Source organism: Lissotriton helveticus (genome assembly GCF_964261635.1).
Source record: "Lissotriton helveticus chromosome 1_1 unlocalized genomic scaffold, aLisHel1.1 SUPER_1_unloc_2, whole genome shotgun sequence".
Lineage (NCBI taxonomy): Eukaryota > Metazoa > Chordata > Amphibia > Caudata > Salamandridae > Lissotriton > Lissotriton helveticus.
In genome coordinates, this window is record NW_027611659.1 from 2,181,291 (window position 1) to 2,202,182 (window position 20,892).

Sequence of the window (20,892 nt, forward strand, 5' to 3'; positions counted from 1 at the left end):
ATGCATTCATAACAAGCAGGGTATTAATAGCTATATTGATGCTTTCTTAACTTTGAGCTCTAGGTCTGTGAAGTCTGCAGGAGGCCTCCAGAGCGAGTAAAACAATCCCTCGTGTGCACCCCGAGGGGGGTGAACCCTCCGGTTCATGCTCTCGCGAACCCTCCACAAGGGTCTGTGTAGAAGGCTTCAGAGGAGCACGAGGCCTTGAGTTATCACATCTTAACAGGGGCAGATATATATGGCGGAGTTTGATAAAATACTGACTCCATTTCTTACAACTCTAAACAGGGTGAATGCTTGGTTTTTATGGCAACATGGCCTCTCTCATGCGTAAAGGTTGAGAGTGAAAAGCTTTAGTGAGTAAATCACCCCTCTACAGAGGCCTTGTCTCTGAGGGAACGCAGGGTTTGAATGGGTTTACAAACAGCCAGCTGTCTACTGATATCTGAACAGATTCAAGGGTCTGTGTACAAGGTTTAGAGAGAGGCCAGGCCCCGCGGTAGCGCGTGGTAACAGGTACAGATTATGTATGGTGGAGTTTGAGGACAGACTCGCTCTTCCTTATACAACTCCACACAGAGGGAATGATTCAGTCTAATGAGAACATGGCCTCTCTGCTGAGATCTTTCTACAGGGTGAAGGCTGGCTGTAAAAGGCTTCAGTCAGAAACTCACCCCTCTTTAAAGTCCTTTTCCCTGAGGGAAGAGGGTGAAGGATTGACTGAGAGCAGCCTCTCCGGTGACACCTCTCAATCAATCAATACATCAATCCATCAGGATTTATAAAGAGCGGCCAATCACCCGATAGAGATCCAGGCGGAGATGAAAATGAAATGGGAAGCAGGAGGGTGGGGGGGCATCTGAAAGCAAAGGGGGAGGGAGAGCACGAGGGGGAGAGGATTGGAAAACTGAGAGATGGAGAGAAAGGCAGGAATCACTTGCGCTTCGATGGTGTGCTTCAAGCACAATAAAACAAGCACTGACAAAGGCATTTGGTCTCCCCTTGTCAGGCTGTGCGGATGTTAATTACCTTTTTATCGCAGACATAAGTCATTGCAAACTTAAAAATGTAAATCATTACTGATGTGGTATTTTACTAATGATGGTTTAAAAAAACAAGCCTTTCATTTATGCTATGGATTTTATTGTTATTGTTATTGATGAAGGAGATGAGAATACGTGTTTATCTAACCGACATTACAAGAGTGTATTAATAGGCAGGACGCCGCAACGACTACCAAAGTTGTGAGTTCACTATTCACACCGCAGCAGAGTCTCCAGCATAAAACACTCATTAATATATTTATAGATATGTCCATGTATTTCCGCCTCTGCTATTCTGAACTCCCCTCATGAGTTACTATATAAACAGGGCATTGTTGGCTTTGTAAGGTGGGATGTGTCATTAGAGGGGAGTAAGTCAAGGACGGGAAGGAAATGAAGATAAAACTGAAGTTGTGACGCCCCTGTCAGTGCTCTGCTTTACTCCTCTCCATGTCTCCTCTGTCCTGCAGGTTGGAGCACTGCTCCCTCACCGGTTCATGCTGCGGAGACCTCGCCTCTGTCCTGGAAACAAACTCATCTCTCACAGAGCTCGAGCTGAGCCGCAATGAAGAGCTGCAAGACACTGGAGTGAAGAAGTTGTGTGAAGGCCTAAAACATACAAACTGCAAACTACAGACCCTGAGGTACAGAGCTGCACAGTTCTTATCACGTCATTGATTTCTAAATATACTTCGTAGGTGGGGCTCACACATATATTGTACAAATGCATTTAAATATTTACATGATTGCCTCTTTTCTGTTAATGTCGTGATAAAGGCTCCCATTAATAACATTAGTGAATTAAGTCCGGTATGTGAAGTGGGGGTACCCAAGCCCCAATCCATGGTCATGAAAGAAGCCCGTGCCATAGTGCTGAGGGGCACTTTTTAAAGTCTGTTTATCTGGTATTTGGGATAAAATGGAATAGACCTTAACTAGAGGGCAGGTCTGTTCCTTCCAGTGAGGGCACCTATCCCACCAGTCTCCCTGCTGTTAACAGACTGGCTGCTGGATACGAGGCAGAGGAATGTCAGTGAGACACGGGGGGGCTCAGAATCCCTCTTCATTCGCTGGGGGGGCTCTGAGGCGCTCTTCACATTCTGAAGGAGGAAGCTGTAAGATGAAAGGGAGAGTAGGCTACAGAGAAGGCAGTTGTAAGATGAAAAGCAGAGCAGGCTATAGAGAGAGGCAGCTGTGAAATGAAAGGTAGAGCAGGGTGCAGAGAGGATCATCTGTCAGATGAAAAGTGGAGCAGGCTGCTGAAAGGGGTAGCTGTGGTTCCCAGTGCGCTTAGACAGCGGAGCTGCTGAGGTTCATGGTGTGCTGAGACAGCAGTGCTGCTGAGGTTCACAGTGTATTTAGACAGCAGAGCTGCTGAGGTTCACAGTGTGCTTAGACAGCAGAGTTGCTGAGGTTCATGGTATGCTTAGACAGCAGAGCTGCTGAGGTTCATGGTGTGCTTAGACAGCAGAGCTGCTGAGGTTCACGGTGTGCTTAGACAGCAGAGCTGCTAAGGTTCACTGTGTGCTTAGACCGCAGAGCTGCTGAGGTTCACGGTGAGCTTAGACAGCAGAGCTGCTGAGGTTCATGGTGTGTTTAGACAGCAGAGCTGCTGAGGTTCATGGTGTGTTTAGACAGCAGACCTGCTGAGGTTCAAAGTGTGCTTAGACTGCAGAGCTGCTGAGGTTCATGGTGTGCTTAGACAGCAGAGCTGCTGAGGTTCACAGTGTGCTTAGACAGCAGAGCTGCTGAGGTTCATGATGTGCTTAGACAGCAAAGCTGCTGAGGTTCAAGGTGTGCTGAGACAGCAGAGCTGCTGAGGTTCACGGTGTGCTTAGACAGCAAAGCTGCTGAGGTTCAAGGTGTGCTGAGACAGCAGAGCTGCTGAGGTTCACGGTGTGCTTAGACTGCAGAGCTGCTGAGGTTCACGGTGTGCTTAGACAGCAGAACTGCTGAGGTTCACAGTGTGCTTAGACAGCAGAGCTGCTGAGGTTCATTGTTTGCTTAGACTGCAGAGCTGCCGCGGTTCACGGTGTGCTTAGACAGCAGAGCTGCTGAGGTTCATGATGTGATTAGACAGCAAAGCTGCTGAGGTTCAAGGTGTGGTTAGACAGCAGAGCTGCTGAGGTTCATGGATGCTTAGACAGCAGAGCTGCTGAGGTTCACTCTGTGCTTAGACAGTAGAGCTGCTGAGGTTCACGGTGTGCTTAGACAGCAGAACTGCTGAGGTTCACAGTGTGCTTAGACAGCAGAGCTACTGAGGTTCATTGTTTGCTTAGACTGCAGAGCTGCCGCGGTTCACGTTGTGCTTAGACAGCTGAGCTGCTGAGGTTCATGATGTGATTAGACAGCAAAGCTGCTGAGGTTCAAGGTGTGCTTAGACAGCAGAGCTGCTGAGGTTCATGGTCTGCTTAGACAGCAGAGCTGCTGAGGTTCACTCTGTGCTTAGACAGTAGAGCTGCTGAGGTTCATGGTGTGCTTAGACAGTAGAGCTGCTGAGGTTCATGGTGTGCTTAGACAGTAGAGCTGCTGAGGTTCATGGTGTGCTTAGACAGTAGAGCTGCTGAGGTTCATGGTGTGCTTAGACAGCAGAGCTGCTGAGGTTCCCGGTGTTCTGAGACAGCAGAGTTGCTGAGGTTCATGGTGTGCTTAGACAGCAGAGCTGCTGAGGTTCATGGTGTGCTTAGACAGCAGAGCTGCTGAGGTTCACGGTGTGCTTAGACAGCAGAGCTGCTGAGGTTCACAGTGTCCTTAGACAGCAGAGCTGCTGAGGTTCACAGTAAGCTTAGACTGCAGAGTTGCTGAGGTTCACAGCGTGCTTAGACAGCAGAGCTGCTGAGGTTCATGGTGTGCTTAGACAGCAGAGCTGCTGAGGTTCACAGTATGCTTAGACTGCAGAGCTGCTGAGGTTCACAGTGTGCTTAGACAGCAGAGCTGCTGACGTTCATGGTGTGCTTAGACAGCAGAGCTCCTGAGGTTCACGGTGTGCTTAGACAGCAGAGCTGCTGAGGCTCATGGTGTGCTTAGACAGCAGAGCTGCTGAGGTTCACAGTGTGCTTAGACAGCAGACCTGCTGAGTTTCACTGTGTGCTTAGACATCAGAGTTGCTGAGGTTCACTCTGTGTTTAGACAGCAGAGCTGCTGAGATTCATGGTGTGCTTAGACAGCAGAGCTGCTGAGGTTCATGGTGTGCTAAGACAGCAGAGCTGCTGAGATTCATGGTGTGCTTAGACAGCAGAGCTGCTGAGGTTTATGGTGTTCTTAGACAGCAGAGGTGCTGAGGTTCACTCTGTGCTTTGACAGCAGAGCTGCTGAGGTTCACTGTGTGTATAGACAGCAGAGCTGCTGAGGTTCAGCTGTGCTTAGACAGCAGAGCTGCTGAGGTTCATGGTGTGCTTAGACAGCAGAGCTGCTGAGGTTCACGGTGTGCTTAGACAGCAGAGCTGCTGAGGTTCTTGTTGTACTTAGACTGCAGAGCTGTTGAGGTTCAGGGTTTTCTTAGACAGCAGAGCTGCTGAGGTTCACTGTGTGCTTAGACAGCAGAGCTGCTGAGGTTCACTCTGTGCTTAGACAGCAGAGCTGCTGAGTTTGATGGTGTTCGTAGACAGCAGAGCTGCTGAGGTTCACGGTGTGCTTAGACAGCAGAGCTGCTGAGGTTCACGGTGTGCTTAGACACCAGAGCTGCTGAGGTTCATGGTGTGCTCAGACAGCAGAGCTGCTGAGGTTCATGGTGTGCTGAGACAGCAGAGTTGCTGAGGTTATTGGTGTGCTTAGACAGCAGAGCTGCTGAGGTTCACTCTGTGCTTAGACAGCAGAGCTGCTGAGGTTCACAGTGTGCTTAGACAGCAGAGCTGCTGAGGTTCACTCTGTGCTTTGACAGCAGAGCTGCTGAGGTTCACTGTGTACTTAGACAGCAGAGCTGCTGAGGTTCACGGTGTGCTTAGACAGCAGAGCTGCTAAGGTTCATGGTGTACTTAGACAGCAGAGCTGCTGAGGTTCACAGTGTGCCTAGACAGCAGAGCTGCTGAGGTTCACTGTGTGTTTAGACAGCAGAGCTGCTGAGGTTCATGGTGTGCTTAGACAGCAGAGCTGCTCAGGTTTACAGTGTGCTTAGACATCAGAGTTGCTGAGGTTCACTCTGTGCTTAGACAGCAGAGCTGCTGAGGTTCACGGTGTGCTTAGACAGCAGAACTGCTGAGGTTCACAGTGTGCTTAGACAGCAGAGCTGCTGAGGTTCATTGTTTGCTTAGACTGCAGAGCTGCTAAGGTTCATGGTGTGCTTAGACAGCAGAGCTGCTGAGGTTCACAGTGTGCCTAGACAGCAGAGCTGCTGAGGTTCACTGTGTGTTTAGACAGCAGAGCTGCTGAGGTTCATGGTGTGCTTAGACAGCAGAGCTGCTCAGGTTTACAGTGTGCTTAGACATCAGAGTTGCTGAGGTTCACTCTGTGCTTAGACAGTAGAGCTGCTGAGGTTCACGGTGTGCTTAGACAGCAGAACTGCTGAGGTTCACAGTGTGCTTAGACAGCAGAGCTGCTGAGGTTCATTGTTTGCTTAGACTGCAGAGCTGCCGCGGTTCACGGTGTGCTTAGAGAGCAGAGCTGCTGAGGTTCATGATGTGATTAGACAGCAAAGCTGCTGAGGTTCAAGGTGTGCTTAGACAGCAGAGCTGCTGAGGTTCATGGTGTGCTTAGACAGCAGAGCTGCTGAGGTTCACTCTGTGTTTGGACAGTAGAGCTGCTGAGGTTCATGGTGTGCTTAGACAGTAGAGCTGCTGAGGTTCATGGTGTGCTTAGACAGTAGAGCTGCTGAGGTTCATGGTGTGCTTAGACAGTAGAGCTGCTGAGGTTCATGGTGTGCTTAGTCAGCAGAGCTGCTGAGGTTCACGGTGTGCTGAGACAGCAGAGTTGCTGAGGTTCATGGTGTGCTTAGGCAGCAGAGCTGCTGAGGTTCATGGTGTGCTTAGACAGCAGAGCTGCTGAGGTTCACGGTGTGCTTAGACAGCAGAGCTGCTGAGGTTCACAGTGTGCTTAGATAGCAGAGCTGCTGAGGTTCACAGTAAGCTTAGACTGCAGAGCTGCTGAGGTTCACAGTGTGCTTAGACAGCAGAGCTGCTGAGGTTAATGGTGTGATTAGACAGCAGAGCTGCTGAGGTTCACAGTATCCTTAGACTGCAGAGCTGCTGAGGTTCACAGTGTGCTTAGACTGCAGAGCTGCTGAGGTTCATGGTGTGCTTAGACAGCAAAGCTCCTGAGGTTCACGGTGTGCTTAGACAGCAGAGCTGCTGAGGCTCATGGTGTGCTTAGACAGCAGAGCTGCTGAGGTTCACATTGTGCTTAGACAGCAGAGCTGCTGAGGTTCACTGTGTGCTTAGACATCAGAGTTGCTGAGGTTCACTCTGTGTTTAGACAGCAGAGCTGCTGAGATTCATGGTGTGCTTAGACAGCAGAGCTGCTGAGGTTCATGGTGTGCTAAGACAGCAGATCTGCTGAGATTCATGGTGTGCTTAGACAGCAGAGCTGCTGAGGTTTATGGTGTTCTTAGACAGCAGAGCTGCTGAGGTTCACTCTGTGCTTTGACAGCAGAGCTGCTGAGGTTCACTGTGTGTATAGACAGCAGAGCTGCTGAGGTTCAGCTGTGCTTAGACAGCAGAGCTGCTGAGGTTCATGGTGTGCTTAGACAGCAGAGCTGCTGAGGTTCACGGTGTGCTTAGACAGCAGAGCTGCTGAGGTTCTTGTTGTGCTTAGACTGCAGAGCTGCTGAGGTTCAGGGTTTGCTTAGACAGCAGAGCTGCTAAGGTTCACTGTGTGCTTAGACAGCAGAGCTGCTGAGGTTCAAGGTGTGCTGAGACAGCAGAGCTGCTGAGGTTCACGGTGTGCTTAGACAGCAAAGCTGCTGAGGTTCAAGGTGTGCTGAGACAGCAGAGCTGCTGAGGTTCATGGTGTGCTTAGACTGCAGAGCTGCTGAGGTTCACGGTGTGCTTAGACAGCAGAACTGCTGAGGTTCACAGTGTGCTTAGACAGCAGAGCTTCTGAGGTTTATTGTTTGCTTAGACTGCAGAGCTGCAGCGGTTCACGGTGTGCTTAGACAGCAGAGCTGCTGAGGTTCATGATGTGATTAGACAGCAAAGCTGCTGAGGTTCAAGGTGTGCTTAGACAGCAGAGCTGCTGAGGTTCATGGTGTGCTTAGACAGCAGAGCTGCTGAGGTTCACTCTGTGCTTAGACAGTAGAGCTGCTGAGGTTCACGGTTTGCTTAGACAGCAGAACTGCTGAGGTTCACAGTGTGCTTAGACAGCAGAGCTACTGAGGTTCATTGTTTGCTTAGACTGCAGAGCTGCCGCGGTTCACGTTGTGCTTAGACAGCAGAGCTGCTGAGGTTCATGATGTGATTAGACAGCAAAGCTGCTGAGGTTCAAGGTGTGCTTAGACAGCAGAGCTGCTGAGGTTCATGGTCTGCTTAGACAGCAGAGCTGCTGAGGTTCACTCTGTGCTTAGACAGTAGAGCTGCTGAGGTTCATGGTGTGCTTAGACAGTAGTGCTGCTGAGGTTCATGGTGTGCTTAGACAGTAGAGCTGCTGAGGTTCATGGTGTGCTTAGACAGTAGAGCTGCTGAGGTTCATGGTGTGCTTAGACAGCAGAGCTGCTGAGGTTCCCGGTGTTCTGAGACAGCAGAGTTGCTGAGGTTCATGGTGTGCTTAGACAGCAGAGCTGCTGAGGTTCATGGTGTGCTTAGACAGCAGAGCTGCTGAGGTTCACGGTGTGCTTAGACAGCAGAGCTGCTGAGGTTCACTGTGTCCTTAGACAGCAGAGCTGCTGAGGTTCACAGTAAGCTTAGACTGCAGAGTTGCTGAGGTTCACAGCGTGCTTAGACAGCAGAGCTGCTGAGGTTCATGGTGTGCTTAGACAGCAGTGCTGCTGAGGTTCACAGTATGCTTAGACTGCAGAGCTGCTGAGGTTAACAGTGTGCTTAGACAGCAGAGCTGCTGACGTTCATGGTGTGCTTAGACAGCAGAGCTCCTGAGGTTCACGGTGTGCTTAGACAGCAGAGCTGCTGAGGCTCATGGTGTGCTTAGACAGCAGAGCTGCTGAGGTTCACAGTGTGCTTAGACAGCAGACCTGCTGAGTTTCACTGTGTGCTTAGACATCAGAGTTGCTGAGGTTCACTCTGTGTTTAGACAGCAGAGCTGCTGAGATTCATGGTGTGCTTAGACAGCAGAGCTGCTGAGGTTCATGGTGTGCTAAGACAGCAGAGCTGCTGAGGTTCATGGTGTGCTTAGACAGCAGAGCTGCTGAGGTTCACGGTGTGCTTAGACAGCAGAGCTGCTGAGGTTCTTGTTGTACTTAGACTGCAGAGCTGTTGAGGTTCACTCTGTGCTTTGACAGCAGAGCTGCTGAGGTTCACTGTGTGTATAGACAGCAGAGCTGCTGAGGTTCAGCTGTGCTTAGACAGCAGAGCTGCTGAGGTTCATGGTGTGCTTAGACAGCAGAGATGCTGAGGTTCACGGTGTGCTTAGACAGCAGAGCTGCTGAGGTTCTTGTTGTACTTAGACTGCAGAGCTGTTGAGGTTCAGGGTTTTCTTAGACAGCAGAGCTGCTGAGGTTCACTGTGTGCTTAGACAGCAGAGCTGCTGAGGTTCACTCTGTGCTTAGACAGCAGAGCTGCTGAGGTTGATGGTGTTCGTAGACAGCAGAGCTGCTGCGGTTCACGGTGTGCTTAGACAGCAGAGCTGCTGAGGTTCACGGTGTGCTTAGACAGCTGAGCTGCTGAGGTTGATGGTGTTCGTAGACAGCAGAGCTGCTGAGGTTCACGGTGTGCTTAGACAGCAGAGCTGCTGAGGTTCACGGTGTGCTTAGACACCAGAGCTGCTGAGGTTCATGGTGTGCTCAGACAGCAGAGCTGCTGAGGTTCATGGTGTGCTGAGACAGCAGAGTTGCTGAGGTTATTGGTGTGCTTAGACAGCAGAGCTGCTGAGGTTCACTCTGTGCTTAGACAGCAGAGCTGCTGAGGTTCACAGTGTGCTTAGACAGCAGAGCTGCTGAGGTTCACTCTGTGCTTTGACAGCAGAGCTGCTGAGGTTCACAGTGTACTTAGACAGCAGAGCTGCTGAGGTTCACGGTGTGCTTAGACAGCAGAGCTGCTAAGGTTCATGGTGTACTTAGACAGCAGAGCTGCTGAGGTTCACAGTGTGCCTAGACAGCAGAGCTGCTGAGGTTCACTGTGTGTTTAGACAGCAGAGCTGCTGAGGTTCATGGTGTGCTTAGACAGCAGAGCTGCTCAGGTTTACAGTGTGCTTAGACATCAGAGTTGCTGAGGTTCACTCTGTGCTTAGACAGCAGAGCTGCTGAGGTTCACGGTGTGCTTAGACAGCAGAACTGCTGAGGTTCACAGTGTGCTTAGACAGCAGAGCTGCTGAGGTTCATTGTTTGCTTAGACTGCAGAGCTGCTAAGGTTCATGGTGTGCTTAGACAGCAGAGCTGCTGAGGTTCACAGTGTGCCTAGACAGCAGAGCTGCTGAGGTTCACTGTGTGTTTAGACAGCAGAGCTGCTGAGGTTCATGGTGTGCTTAGACAGCAGAGCTGCTCAGGTTTACAGTGTGCTTAGACATCAGAGTTGCTGAGGTTCACTCTGTGCTTAGACAGTAGAGCTGCTGAGGTTCACGGTGTGCTTAGACAGCAGAACTGCTGAGGTTCACAGTGTGCTTAGACAGCAGAGCTGCTGAGGTTCATTGTTTGCTTAGACTGCAGAGCTGCCGCGGTTCACGGTGTGCTTAGAGAGCAGAGCTGCTGAGGTTCATGATGTGATTAGACAGCAAAGCTGCTGAGGTTCAAGGTGTGCTTAGACAGCAGAGCTGCTGAGGTTCATGGTGTGCTTAGACAGCAGAGCTGCTGAGGTTCACTCTGTGTTTGGACAGTAGAGCTGCTGAGGTTCATGGTGTGCTTAGACAGTAGAGCTGCTGAGGTTCATGGTGTGCTTAGACAGTAGAGCTGCTGAGGTTCATGGTGTGCTTAGACAGTAGAGCTGCTGAGGTTCATGGTGTGCTTAGTCAGCAGAGCTGCTGAGGTTCACGGTGTGCTGAGACAGCAGAGTTGCTGAGGTTCATGGTGTGCTTAGGCAGCAGAGCTGCTGAGGTTCATGGTGTGCTTAGACAGCAGAGCTGCTGAGGTTCACGGTGTGCTTAGACAGCAGAGCTGCTGAGGTTCACAGTGTGCTTAGATAGCAGAGCTGCTGAGGTTCACAGTAAGCTTAGACTGCAGAGCTGCTGAGGTTCACAGTGTGCTTAGACAGCAGAGCTGCTGAGGTTAATGGTGTGATTAGACAGCAGAGCTGCTGAGGTTCACAGTATCCTTAGACTGCAGAGCTGCTGAGGTTCACAGTGTGCTTAGACTGCAGAGCTGCTGAGGTTCATGGTGTGCTTAGACAGCAAAGCTCCTGAGGTTCACGGTGTGCTTAGACAGCAGAGCTGCTGAGGCTCATGGTGTGCTTAGACAGCAGAGCTGCTGAGGTTCACATTGTGCTTAGACAGCAGAGCTGCTGAGGTTCACTGTGTGCTTAGACATCAGAGTTGCTGAGGTTCACTCTGTGTTTAGACAGCAGAGCTGCTGAGATTCATGGTGTGCTTAGACAGCAGAGCTGCTGAGGTTCATGGTGTGCTAAGACAGCAGATCTGCTGAGATTCATGGTGTGCTTAGACAGCAGAGCTGCTGAGGTTTATGGTGTTCTTAGACAGCAGAGCTGCTGAGGTTCACTCTGTGCTTTGACAGCAGAGCTGCTGAGGTTCACTGTGTGTATAGACAGCAGAGCTGCTGAGGTTCAGCTGTGCTTAGACAGCAGAGCTGCTGAGGTTCATGGTGTGCTTAGACAGCAGAGCTGCTGAGGTTCACGGTGTGCTTAGACAGCAGAGCTGCTGAGGTTCTTGTTGTGCTTAGACTGCAGAGCTGCTGAGGTTCAGGGTTTGCTTAGACAGCAGAGCTGCTAAGGTTCACTGTGTGCTTAGACAGCAGAGCTGCTGAGGTTCAAGGTGTGCTGAGACAGCAGAGCTGCTGAGGTTCACGGTGTGCTTAGACAGCAAAGCTGCTGAGGTTCAAGGTGTGCTGAGACAGCAGAGCTGCTGAGGTTCATGGTGTGCTTAGACTGCAGAGCTGCTGAGGTTCACGGTGTGCTTAGACAGCAGAACTGCTGAGGTTCACAGTGTGCTTAGACAGCAGAGCTTCTGAGGTTTATTGTTTGCTTAGACTGCAGAGCTGCAGCGGTTCACGGTGTGCTTAGACAGCAGAGCTGCTGAGGTTCATGATGTGATTAGACAGCAAAGCTGCTGAGGTTCACAGTGTGCTTAGACAGCAGAGCTGCTGAGGTTCATTGTTTGCTTAGACTGCAGAGCTGCTAAGGTTCATGGTGTGCTTAGACAGCAGAGCTGCTGAGGTTCACAGTGTGCCTAGACAGCAGAGCTGCTGAGGTTCACTGTGTGTTTAGACAGCAGAGCTGCTGAGGTTCATGGTGTGCTTAGACAGCAGAGCTGCTCAGGTTTACAGTGTGCTTAGACATCAGAGTTGCTGAGGTTCACTCTGTGCTTAGACAGTAGAGCTGCTGAGGTTCACGGTGTGCTTAGACAGCAGAACTGCTGAGGTTCACAGTGTGCTTAGACAGCAGAGCTGCTGAGGTTCATTGTTTGCTTAGACTGCAGAGCTGCCGCGGTTCACGGTGTGCTTAGAGAGCAGAGCTGCTGAGGTTCATGATGTGATTAGACAGCAAAGCTGCTGAGGTTCAAGGTGTGCTTAGACAGCAGAGCTGCTGAGGTTCATGGTGTGCTTAGACAGCAGAGCTGCTGAGGTTCACTCTGTGTTTGGACAGTAGAGCTGCTGAGGTTCATGGTGTGCTTAGACAGTAGAGCTGCTGAGGTTCATGGTGTGCTTAGACAGTAGAGCTGCTGAGGTTCATGGTGTGCTTAGACAGTAGAGCTGCTGAGGTTCATGGTGTGCTTAGTCAGCAGAGCTGCTGAGGTTCACGGTGTGCTGAGACAGCAGAGTTGCTGAGGTTCATGGTGTGCTTAGGCAGCAGAGCTGCTGAGGTTCATGGTGTGCTTAGACAGCAGAGCTGCTGAGGTTCACGGTGTGCTTAGACAGCAGAGCTGCTGAGGTTCACAGTGTGCTTAGATAGCAGAGCTGCTGAGGTTCACAGTAAGCTTAGACTGCAGAGCTGCTGAGGTTCACAGTGTGCTTAGACAGCAGAGCTGCTGAGGTTAATGGTGTGATTAGACAGCAGAGCTGCTGAGGTTCACAGTATCCTTAGACTGCAGAGCTGCTGAGGTTCACAGTGTGCTTAGACTGCAGAGCTGCTGAGGTTCATGGTGTGCTTAGACAGCAAAGCTCCTGAGGTTCACGGTGTGCTTAGACAGCAGAGCTGCTGAGGCTCATGGTGTGCTTAGACAGCAGAGCTGCTGAGGTTCACATTGTGCTTAGACAGCAGAGCTGCTGAGGTTCACTGTGTGCTTAGACATCAGAGTTGCTGAGGTTCACTCTGTGTTTAGACAGCAGAGCTGCTGAGATTCATGGTGTGCTTAGACAGCAGAGCTGCTGAGGTTCATGGTGTGCTAAGACAGCAGATCTGCTGAGATTCATGGTGTGCTTAGACAGCAGAGCTGCTGAGGTTTATGGTGTTCTTAGACAGCAGAGCTGCTGAGGTTCACTCTGTGCTTTGACAGCAGAGCTGCTGAGGTTCACTGTGTGTATAGACAGCAGAGCTGCTGAGGTTCAGCTGTGCTTAGACAGCAGAGCTGCTGAGGTTCATGGTGTGCTTAGACAGCAGAGCTGCTGAGGTTCACGGTGTGCTTAGACAGCAGAGCTGCTGAGGTTCTTGTTGTGCTTAGACTGCAGAGCTGCTGAGGTTCAGGGTTTGCTTAGACAGCAGAGCTGCTAAGGTTCACTGTGTGCTTAGACAGCAGAGCTGCTGAGGTTCAAGGTGTGCTGAGACAGCAGAGCTGCTGAGGTTCACGGTGTGCTTAGACAGCAAAGCTGCTGAGGTTCAAGGTGTGCTGAGACAGCAGAGCTGCTGAGGTTCATGGTGTGCTTAGACTGCAGAGCTGCTGAGGTTCACGGTGTGCTTAGACAGCAGAACTGCTGAGGTTCACAGTGTGCTTAGACAGCAGAGCTTCTGAGGTTTATTGTTTGCTTAGACTGCAGAGCTGCAGCGGTTCACGGTGTGCTTAGACAGCAGAGCTGCTGAGGTTCATGATGTGATTAGACAGCAAAGCTGCTGAGGTTCAAGGTGTGCTTAGACAGCAGAGCTGCTGAGGTTCATGGTGTGCTTAGACAGCAGAGCTGCTGAGGTTCACTCTGTGCTTAGACAGTAGAGCTGCTGAGGTTCACGGTTTGCTTAGACAGCAGAACTGCTGAGGTTCACAGTGTGCTTAGACAGCAGAGCTACTGAGGTTCATTGTTTGCTTAGACTGCAGAGCTGCCGCGGTTCACGTTGTGCTTAGACAGCAGAGCTGCTGAGGTTCATGATGTGATTAGACAGCAAAGCTGCTGAGGTTCAAGGTGTGCTTAGACAGCAGAGCTGCTGAGGTTCATGGTCTGCTTAGACAGCAGAGCTGCTGAGGTTCACTCTGTGCTTAGACAGTAGAGCTGCTGAGGTTCATGGTGTGCTTAGACAGTAGTGCTGCTGAGGTTCATGGTGTGCTTAGACAGTAGAGCTGCTGAGGTTCATGGTGTGCTTAGACAGTAGAGCTGCTGAGGTTCATGGTGTGCTTAGACAGCAGAGCTGCTGAGGTTCCCGGTGTTCTGAGACAGCAGAGTTGCTGAGGTTCATGGTGTGCTTAGACAGCAGAGCTGCTGAGGTTCATGGTGTGCTTAGACAGCAGAGCTGCTGAGGTTCACGGTGTGCTTAGACAGCAGAGCTGCTGAGGTTCACTGTGTCCTTAGACAGCAGAGCTGCTGAGGTTCACAGTAAGCTTAGACTGCAGAGTTGCTGAGGTTCACAGCGTGCTTAGACAGCAGAGCTGCTGAGGTTCATGGTGTGCTTAGACAGCAGTGCTGCTGAGGTTCACAGTATGCTTAGACTGCAGAGCTGCTGAGGTTAACAGTGTGCTTAGACAGCAGAGCTGCTGACGTTCATGGTGTGCTTAGACAGCAGAGCTCCTGAGGTTCACGGTGTGCTTAGACAGCAGAGCTGCTGAGGCTCATGGTGTGCTTAGACAGCAGAGCTGCTGAGGTTCACAGTGTGCTTAGACAGCAGACCTGCTGAGTTTCACTGTGTGCTTAGACATCAGAGTTGCTGAGGTTCACTCTGTGTTTAGACAGCAGAGCTGCTGAGATTCATGGTGTGCTTAGACAGCAGAGCTGCTGAGGTTCATGGTGTGCTAAGACAGCAGAGCTGCTGAGGTTCATGGTGTGCTTAGACAGCAGAGCTGCTGAGGTTCACGGTGTGCTTAGACAGCAGAGCTGCTGAGGTTCTTGTTGTACTTAGACTGCAGAGCTGTTGAGGTTCACTCTGTGCTTTGACAGCAGAGCTGCTGAGGTTCACTGTGTGTATAGACAGCAGAGCTGCTGAGGTTCAGCTGTGCTTAGACAGCAGAGCTGCTGAGGTTCATGGTGTGCTTAGACAGCAGAGATGCTGAGGTTCACGGTGTGCTTAGACAGCAGAGCTGCTGAGGTTCTTGTTGTACTTAGACTGCAGAGCTGTTGAGGTTCAGGGTTTTCTTAGACAGCAGAGCTGCTGAGGTTCACTGTGTGCTTAGACAGCAGAGCTGCTGAGGTTCACTCTGTGCTTAGACAGCAGAGCTGCTGAGGTTGATGGTGTTCGTAGACAGCAGAGCTGCTGCGGTTCACGGTGTGCTTAGACAGCAGAGCTGCTGAGGTTCACGGTGTGCTTAGACAGCAGAGCTGCTGAGGTTCATGGTGTGCTCAGACAGCAGACCTGCTGAGGTTCATGGTGTGCTGAGACAGCAGAGTTGCTGAGGTTATTGGTGTGCTTAGACAGCAGAGCTGCTGAGGTTCACTCTGTGCTTAGACAGCAGAGCTGCTGAGGTTCACAGTGTGCTTAGACAGCAGAGCTGCTGAGGTTCACTCTGTGCTTTGACAGCAGAGCTGCTGAGGTTCACTGTGTACTTAGACAGCAGAGCTACTGAGGTTCACGGTGTGCTTAGACAGCAGAGCTGCTAAGGTTCATGGTGTGCTTAGACAGCAGAGCTGCTGAGGTTCACAGTGTGCCTAGACAGCAGAGCTGCTGAGGTTCACTGTGTGTTTAGACAGCAGAGCTGCTGAGGTTCATGGTGTGCTTAGACAGCAGAGCTGCTCAGGTTTACAGTGTGCTTAGACATCAGAGTTGCTGAGGTTCACTCTGTGCTTAGACAGCAGAGCTGCTGAGGTTCACGGTGTGCTTAGACAGAAGAGCTGCTGAGGTTCATAGTGTGCTTAGACAGTAAAGCTGCTGAGGTTCATGGTGTGCTTAGACAGCAGTGTTGCTGAGGTTCATGGTGTGATTAGACAGCAGAGTTGCTGATGTTCATGGTTTGCTTAGACAGCAGAGCTGCTGAGGTTCACGGTGTGCTTAGACAGCACAGCTGCTAAGGTTCACGGTGTGCTTAGAGAGCAGAGCTGCTGAGGTTCACAGTGTGCTTAGACAGCAGAGCTGCTGAGGTTCACGGTGTGCTTAGACAGCAGAGCTGATGAGGTACATGGTGTGCTTAGACAGCAAAGCTGCTGAGGTTCACTCTGGTCTTAGACAGCAGAGTTGCTGAGGTTCATGGTGTGCTTAGACAGTACAGCTTCTGAGGTTCACTCTGTGCTTAGACAGCAGAGCTGCTGAGGTTCACTCTGTGCTTAGACTGTAGAGCTGCTGAGGTTCATGGTGTGCTTAGACAGTAAAGCTGCTGAGGTTCACTCTGTGCTTAGACAGCAGAGCTGCTGAGGTTCATTGTTTGCTTAGACTGCAGAGCTGCTAAGGTTCACGGTGTGCTTAGACCGCAGAGCTGCTGAGGTTCACTCTGGTCTTAGACAGCAGAGCTGCTGTGATTCACACTGTGCTTAGACAGCAGAGCTGCTGATGTTCACAGTGTGCTTAGACTGCAGAGCTGCTGAGGTTCATTGTGTGCTTAGACTGCAGAGCTGCTGAGGTTCATGGGGTGATTAGACTGCAGAGCTGCTGAGGTTCACGGTGTGCTTAGACAGCAAAGCTGCTGAGGTTCAAGGTGTGCTGAGACAGCAGTGCTGCTGAGGTTCATGGTGTGCTTAGACTGCAGAGCTGCTGAGGTTCACGGTGTGCTTAGACTGCAGAGCTGCTGAGGTTCACGGTGGGCTTAGACAGCAGAGCTGCTGAGGTTCACTCTGTGCTTAGAGAGCAGAGCTGTTGAGGTTCAAGGTGTGCTTAGACTGCAGAGTTGCTGAGGTTCATGGTGTGCTTAGACTGCACAGCTGCTGAGGTTCATGGTGTTCTTAGACAGAAGAGCTGCTGAGGTTCATTGTTTGCTTGGACAGCAGAGCTGCTGAGGTTCACTCTGAGCTTAGTCAGCAGAGCTGCTGAGGTTCACGGTGTGCTTAGACAGCAGAGCTGCTGAGGTACAGCTGTGCTTAGACAGCAGAGCTGCTGAGCTTCATGGTGTGCTTAGACTGCAGAGCTGCTGAGGTTCATGGTGTTCTTAGACAGCAGAGCTGCTGAGGTTCATTGTTTGCTTGGACAGCAGAGCTGCTGAGGTTCACTCTGTGCTTAGACATCAGAGCTGCTGAGGTTCACGGTGTGCTTAGACAGCAGAGCTGCTGAGGTACAGCTGTGCTTAGACAGCAGAGCTGCTGAGGTTCATGGTGTGCTTAGACTGCAGAGCTGATGAGGTTCATGGTGTTCTTAGACAGCAGAGCTGCTGAGGTTCATTGTTTGCTTGGACAGCAGATCTGCTGAGGTTCACGGTGTGCTTAGACAGCAGAGCTGCTGAGGTTCATGGTGTGCTTAGACAGAAGAGCTGCTGAGGTTCACGGTGTGCTTAGACTGCAGCGCTGCTGAGGTTCATGGTGTTCTTAGACAGCAGAGCTGCTGAGATACAGCTGTGCTTAGACAGCAGAGCTGCTGAGGTTCATGGTGTGCTTAGACTGCAGAGTTGCTGAGGTTCATGGTGTGCTTAGACAGCAGAGCTGCTGAGGTTCACGGTGTGCTTAGACAGCAGAGCTGCTGAGGTTCATGGTGTGCTTAGACAGCAGAGCTGCTGAGGTTCATGGTGTGCTTAGACAGCAGAGCTGCTGAGGTTCACGGTGTGCTTAGACAGCAGAGCTGCTGAGGTTCACGGTGTGCTGAGACAGCAGAGCTGTTGAGGATCACTGTGTGCTTAGACAGCAGAGCTGCTGAGGTTCACGGTGTGCTTAGACAGCAGAGATGCTGAGGTTCATGGTGTGCTTAGACAGCAGACCTGCTGAGGTTCACGGTGTGCTGAGACAGCAGAGTTGCTGAGGTTCATGGTGTGCTTAGACAGCAGAGCTGCTGAGGTTCACGCTGTGCTTAGACAGCAGAGCTGCTGAGGTTCACAGTATGCTTAGACTGTAGAGCTGCTGAGGTTCACAGTGTGCTTAGACAGCAGAGCTGCTGAGGTTCATGGTGTGCTTAGACAGCAGAGCTGCTGAGGTTCACAGTATGCTTAGACTACAGAGCTGCTGAGGTTCACAGTGTGCTTAGACAGCAGAGCTGCTGAGTTTCATGGTGTGCTTAGACAGCAGAGCTGCTGAGGTTCACGGTGTGCTTAGACAGCAGAGCTGCTGAGGTTCATGGTGTGCTTAGACAGCAGAGCTGCTGAGGTTCACAGTGTGCTTAGACAGCAGAGCTGCTGAGGTTCACTCTGTGCTTATACATCAGAGTTGCTGAGGTTCACTCTGTGTTTACACAGCAGAGCCGCTGAGGTTCATGGTGTGCTTAGACAGCAGAGCTACTGAGATTCATGGTGTGCTTAGACAGCAGAGCTGCTGAGGTTTATGGTGTTCTTAGACAATAGAGCTGCTGAGGTTCACTCTGTGCTTTGACAGCAGAGCTGCTGAGGTCCACTGTGTGTGTAGACAGCAGAGCTGCTGAGGTTAACAGTGTGCTTAGACAGCAGAGCTGCTGAGGTTCACTCTGTGCTTTGACAGCAGAGCTGCTGAGGTTCACTGTGTGCTTAGACAGCAGAGCTGCTGAGGTTCACTGTGTGCTTAGACGCTAGAGCTGCTGAGGTTCACAGTGTGCTTAGACAGCAGAACTGTTGAGGTTCATGGTGTGCTTAGACAGCAGAGCTGCTGAGGTTCACTGTGTGCTTAGACAGCAGAGCTGCTGAGGTTCACTGTGTGCTTAGATATCAGAGTTGCTAAGGGTTCACTCTGTGCTTAGACTGCAGAGCTGCTGAGGTTCACTGTGTGCTTAGACATCAGAGTTGCTGACGTTCACTGTGTGCTTAGACAGCAGAGCTGCTAAGGTTCATGGTGTGCTTAGACAGCAGAGCTGCTGAGGTTCATGGTGTGCTTAGATAGCAGAGTTGCTGAGATTCAGGGTGTGCTTAGACAGCAGAGCTGCTTAGATTCACAGTGTGCTTGGACAGCAGAGCTGCTTAGATTCACAGTGTGCTTGGACAGCAGAGCTGCTGAGGTTCACTCTGTGCTTAGACAGCAGAGCTGCTAGAGTTCACGGTGTGCTTAGAGAGCGTAGCTGCTGAGGTTCACGGTGTGTTCAGACAGCAGAGCTGATGAGGATCATGGTGTGCTTAGACAACAAAGCTGCTGAGGTTCACTCTGGTCTTAGACAGCAGAGCTGCTGAGGTTCATGGTGTGCTTAGACAGCAGAGCTGCTGAGGTTCACTCTGTGCTTAGAATGCAGAGCTGCTGAGGTTCATGGTGTGCTTAGACAGCAGAGCTGCTGAGGTTCATTGTGTGCTTAGACAGTACAGCTGGTGAGGTTCACTCTGTGCTTAGACTGCAGAGCTGCTAAGGTTCACGGTGTGCTTAGACAGCAGAGCTGCTGAGGTTCACAGTGTGCTTAGACTGCAGAGCTGCTGAGGTTCATGGGGTGATTAGACTGCAGAGCTGCTGATGTTCACGGTGTGTTTAGACAGCAAAGCTGCTGAGGTTCAAGGTGTGCTGAGACAGCAGTGCTGCTGAGGTTCAGGGTGTGCTTAGACTGCAGAGCTGCTGAGGTACAGCTGTGCTTAGACAGCAGAGTTGCTGAGGTTCACGGTGGGCTTAGACAGCAGAGCTGCTGAGGTTCACTCTGTGCTTAGACAGCAGAGCTGCTGAGGTTCAAGGTGTGCTTAAACAGCAGAGCTGCTGAGGTACAGCTGTGCTTAGACTGCAGAGTTGCTGAGGTTCATGGTGTTCTTAGACAGCAGAGCTGCTGAGGTTCATTGTTTGCTTGGACAGCAGAGCTGCTGAGGTTCACTCTGAGCTTAGACAGCAGTGCAGCTGAGGTTCACTCTGTGCTTAGACAGCAGATCTGCTGAGGTTCACGGTGTGCTTAGACAGCAGAGCTGCTGAGGTTCATTGTTTGCTTGGACAGCAGAGCTGCTGAGGTTCATGGTGTGCTTAGACAGCAGCGCTGCTGAGGTTCACGGTGTGCTTAGACTGCAGAGCTGCTGAGGTTCATGGTTTTCTTAGACAGCAGAGCTGCTGAGGTACAGCTGTGCTTAGACAGCAGAGCTGCTGAGGTTCATGGTGTGCTTAGACTGCAGAGCTGCTGAGGTTCATGGTGTTCTTAGACAGCAGAGCTGCTGAGGTACAGCTGTGCTTAGACAGCAGAGCTGCTGAGGTTCAAGGTGTGCTTAGACAGCAGAGCTGCTGAGATTCATGGTGTGCTTAGACAGCAGAGCTGCTGAGGTTTATGGTGTTCTTAGACAGCAGAGCTGCTGAGGTTCACTCTGTGCTTTGACAGCAGAGCTGCTGAGGTTCACTGTGTGTGTAGACAGCAGAGCTGCTGAGGTTCACAGTGTGCTTAGACTGCAGAGCTGCTAAGGTTCACGGTGTGCTTAGACAGCAGAGATGCTGAGGTTCATGGTGTGCTTAGACAGCTGAGCTGCTGTGATTCACACTGTGCTTAGACAGCATAGCTGCTGAGGTTCACAGTGTGCTTAGACTGCAGAGCTGCTGAGGTTCATGGTGTGCTTAGACTGCAGAGCTGCTGTGGTTCATGGGGTGATTAGACTGCAGAGCTGCTGAGGTTCACGGTGTGCTTAGACAGCAAAGCTGCTGAGGTTCAAGGTGTGCTGAGACAGCAGTGCTGCTGAGGTTCATGGTGTGCTTAGACAGCAGAGCTGCTGAGGTACAGCTGTGATTAGACAGCAGAGTTGCTGAGGTTCACGGTGGGCTTAGACAGCAGAGCTGCTGAGGTTCACTCTGTGCTTAGACAGCAGAGCTGCTGAGGTTCAAGGTGTGCTTAGACAGCAGAGCTGCTGAGGTACAGCTGTGCTTAGACTGCAGAGTTGCTGAGGTTCATGGTGTTCTTAGACAGCAGAGCTGCTGAGGTTCATTGTTTGCTTGGACAGCAGAGCTGCTGAGGTTCACTCTGAGCTTAGACAGCAGTGCAGCTGAGGTTCACTCTGTGCTTAGACAGCAGATCTGCTGAGGTTCACGGTGTGCTTAGACAGCAGAGGTGCTGAGGTTCATTGTTTGCTTGGGTAGCAGAGCTGCTGAGGTTCATGGTGTGCTTAGACAGCTGCGCTGCTGAGGTTTACGGTGTGCTTAGACTGCAGAGCTGCTGAGGTTCATGGTGTTCTTAGACAGCAGAGCTGCTGAGGTACAGCTATGCTTAGACAGCAGAGCTGCTGAGGTTCATGGTGTGCTTAGACTGCAGAGCTGCTGAGGTTCATGGTGTTCTTAGACAGCAGAGCTGCTGAGGTACAGCTGTGCTTAGACAGCAGA

General features: G+C 51.2%; 1 protein-coding gene across 1 annotated transcript in view; it reads left to right on the forward strand.

The window, feature by feature from the left end:
* LOC144805712 (NACHT, LRR and PYD domains-containing protein 12-like) overlaps positions 1–20,892 on the forward strand; it is an 878,524-nt gene that overhangs the window by 693,734 nt on the left and 163,898 nt on the right. Inside the window, exon 10 of the mRNA XM_078672213.1 lies at positions 1,514–1,687. Coding sequence (XP_078528339.1) covers positions 1,514–1,687 — 174 coding nt within the window. The remainder of the gene's footprint in view (positions 1–1,513; positions 1,688–20,892) is intronic.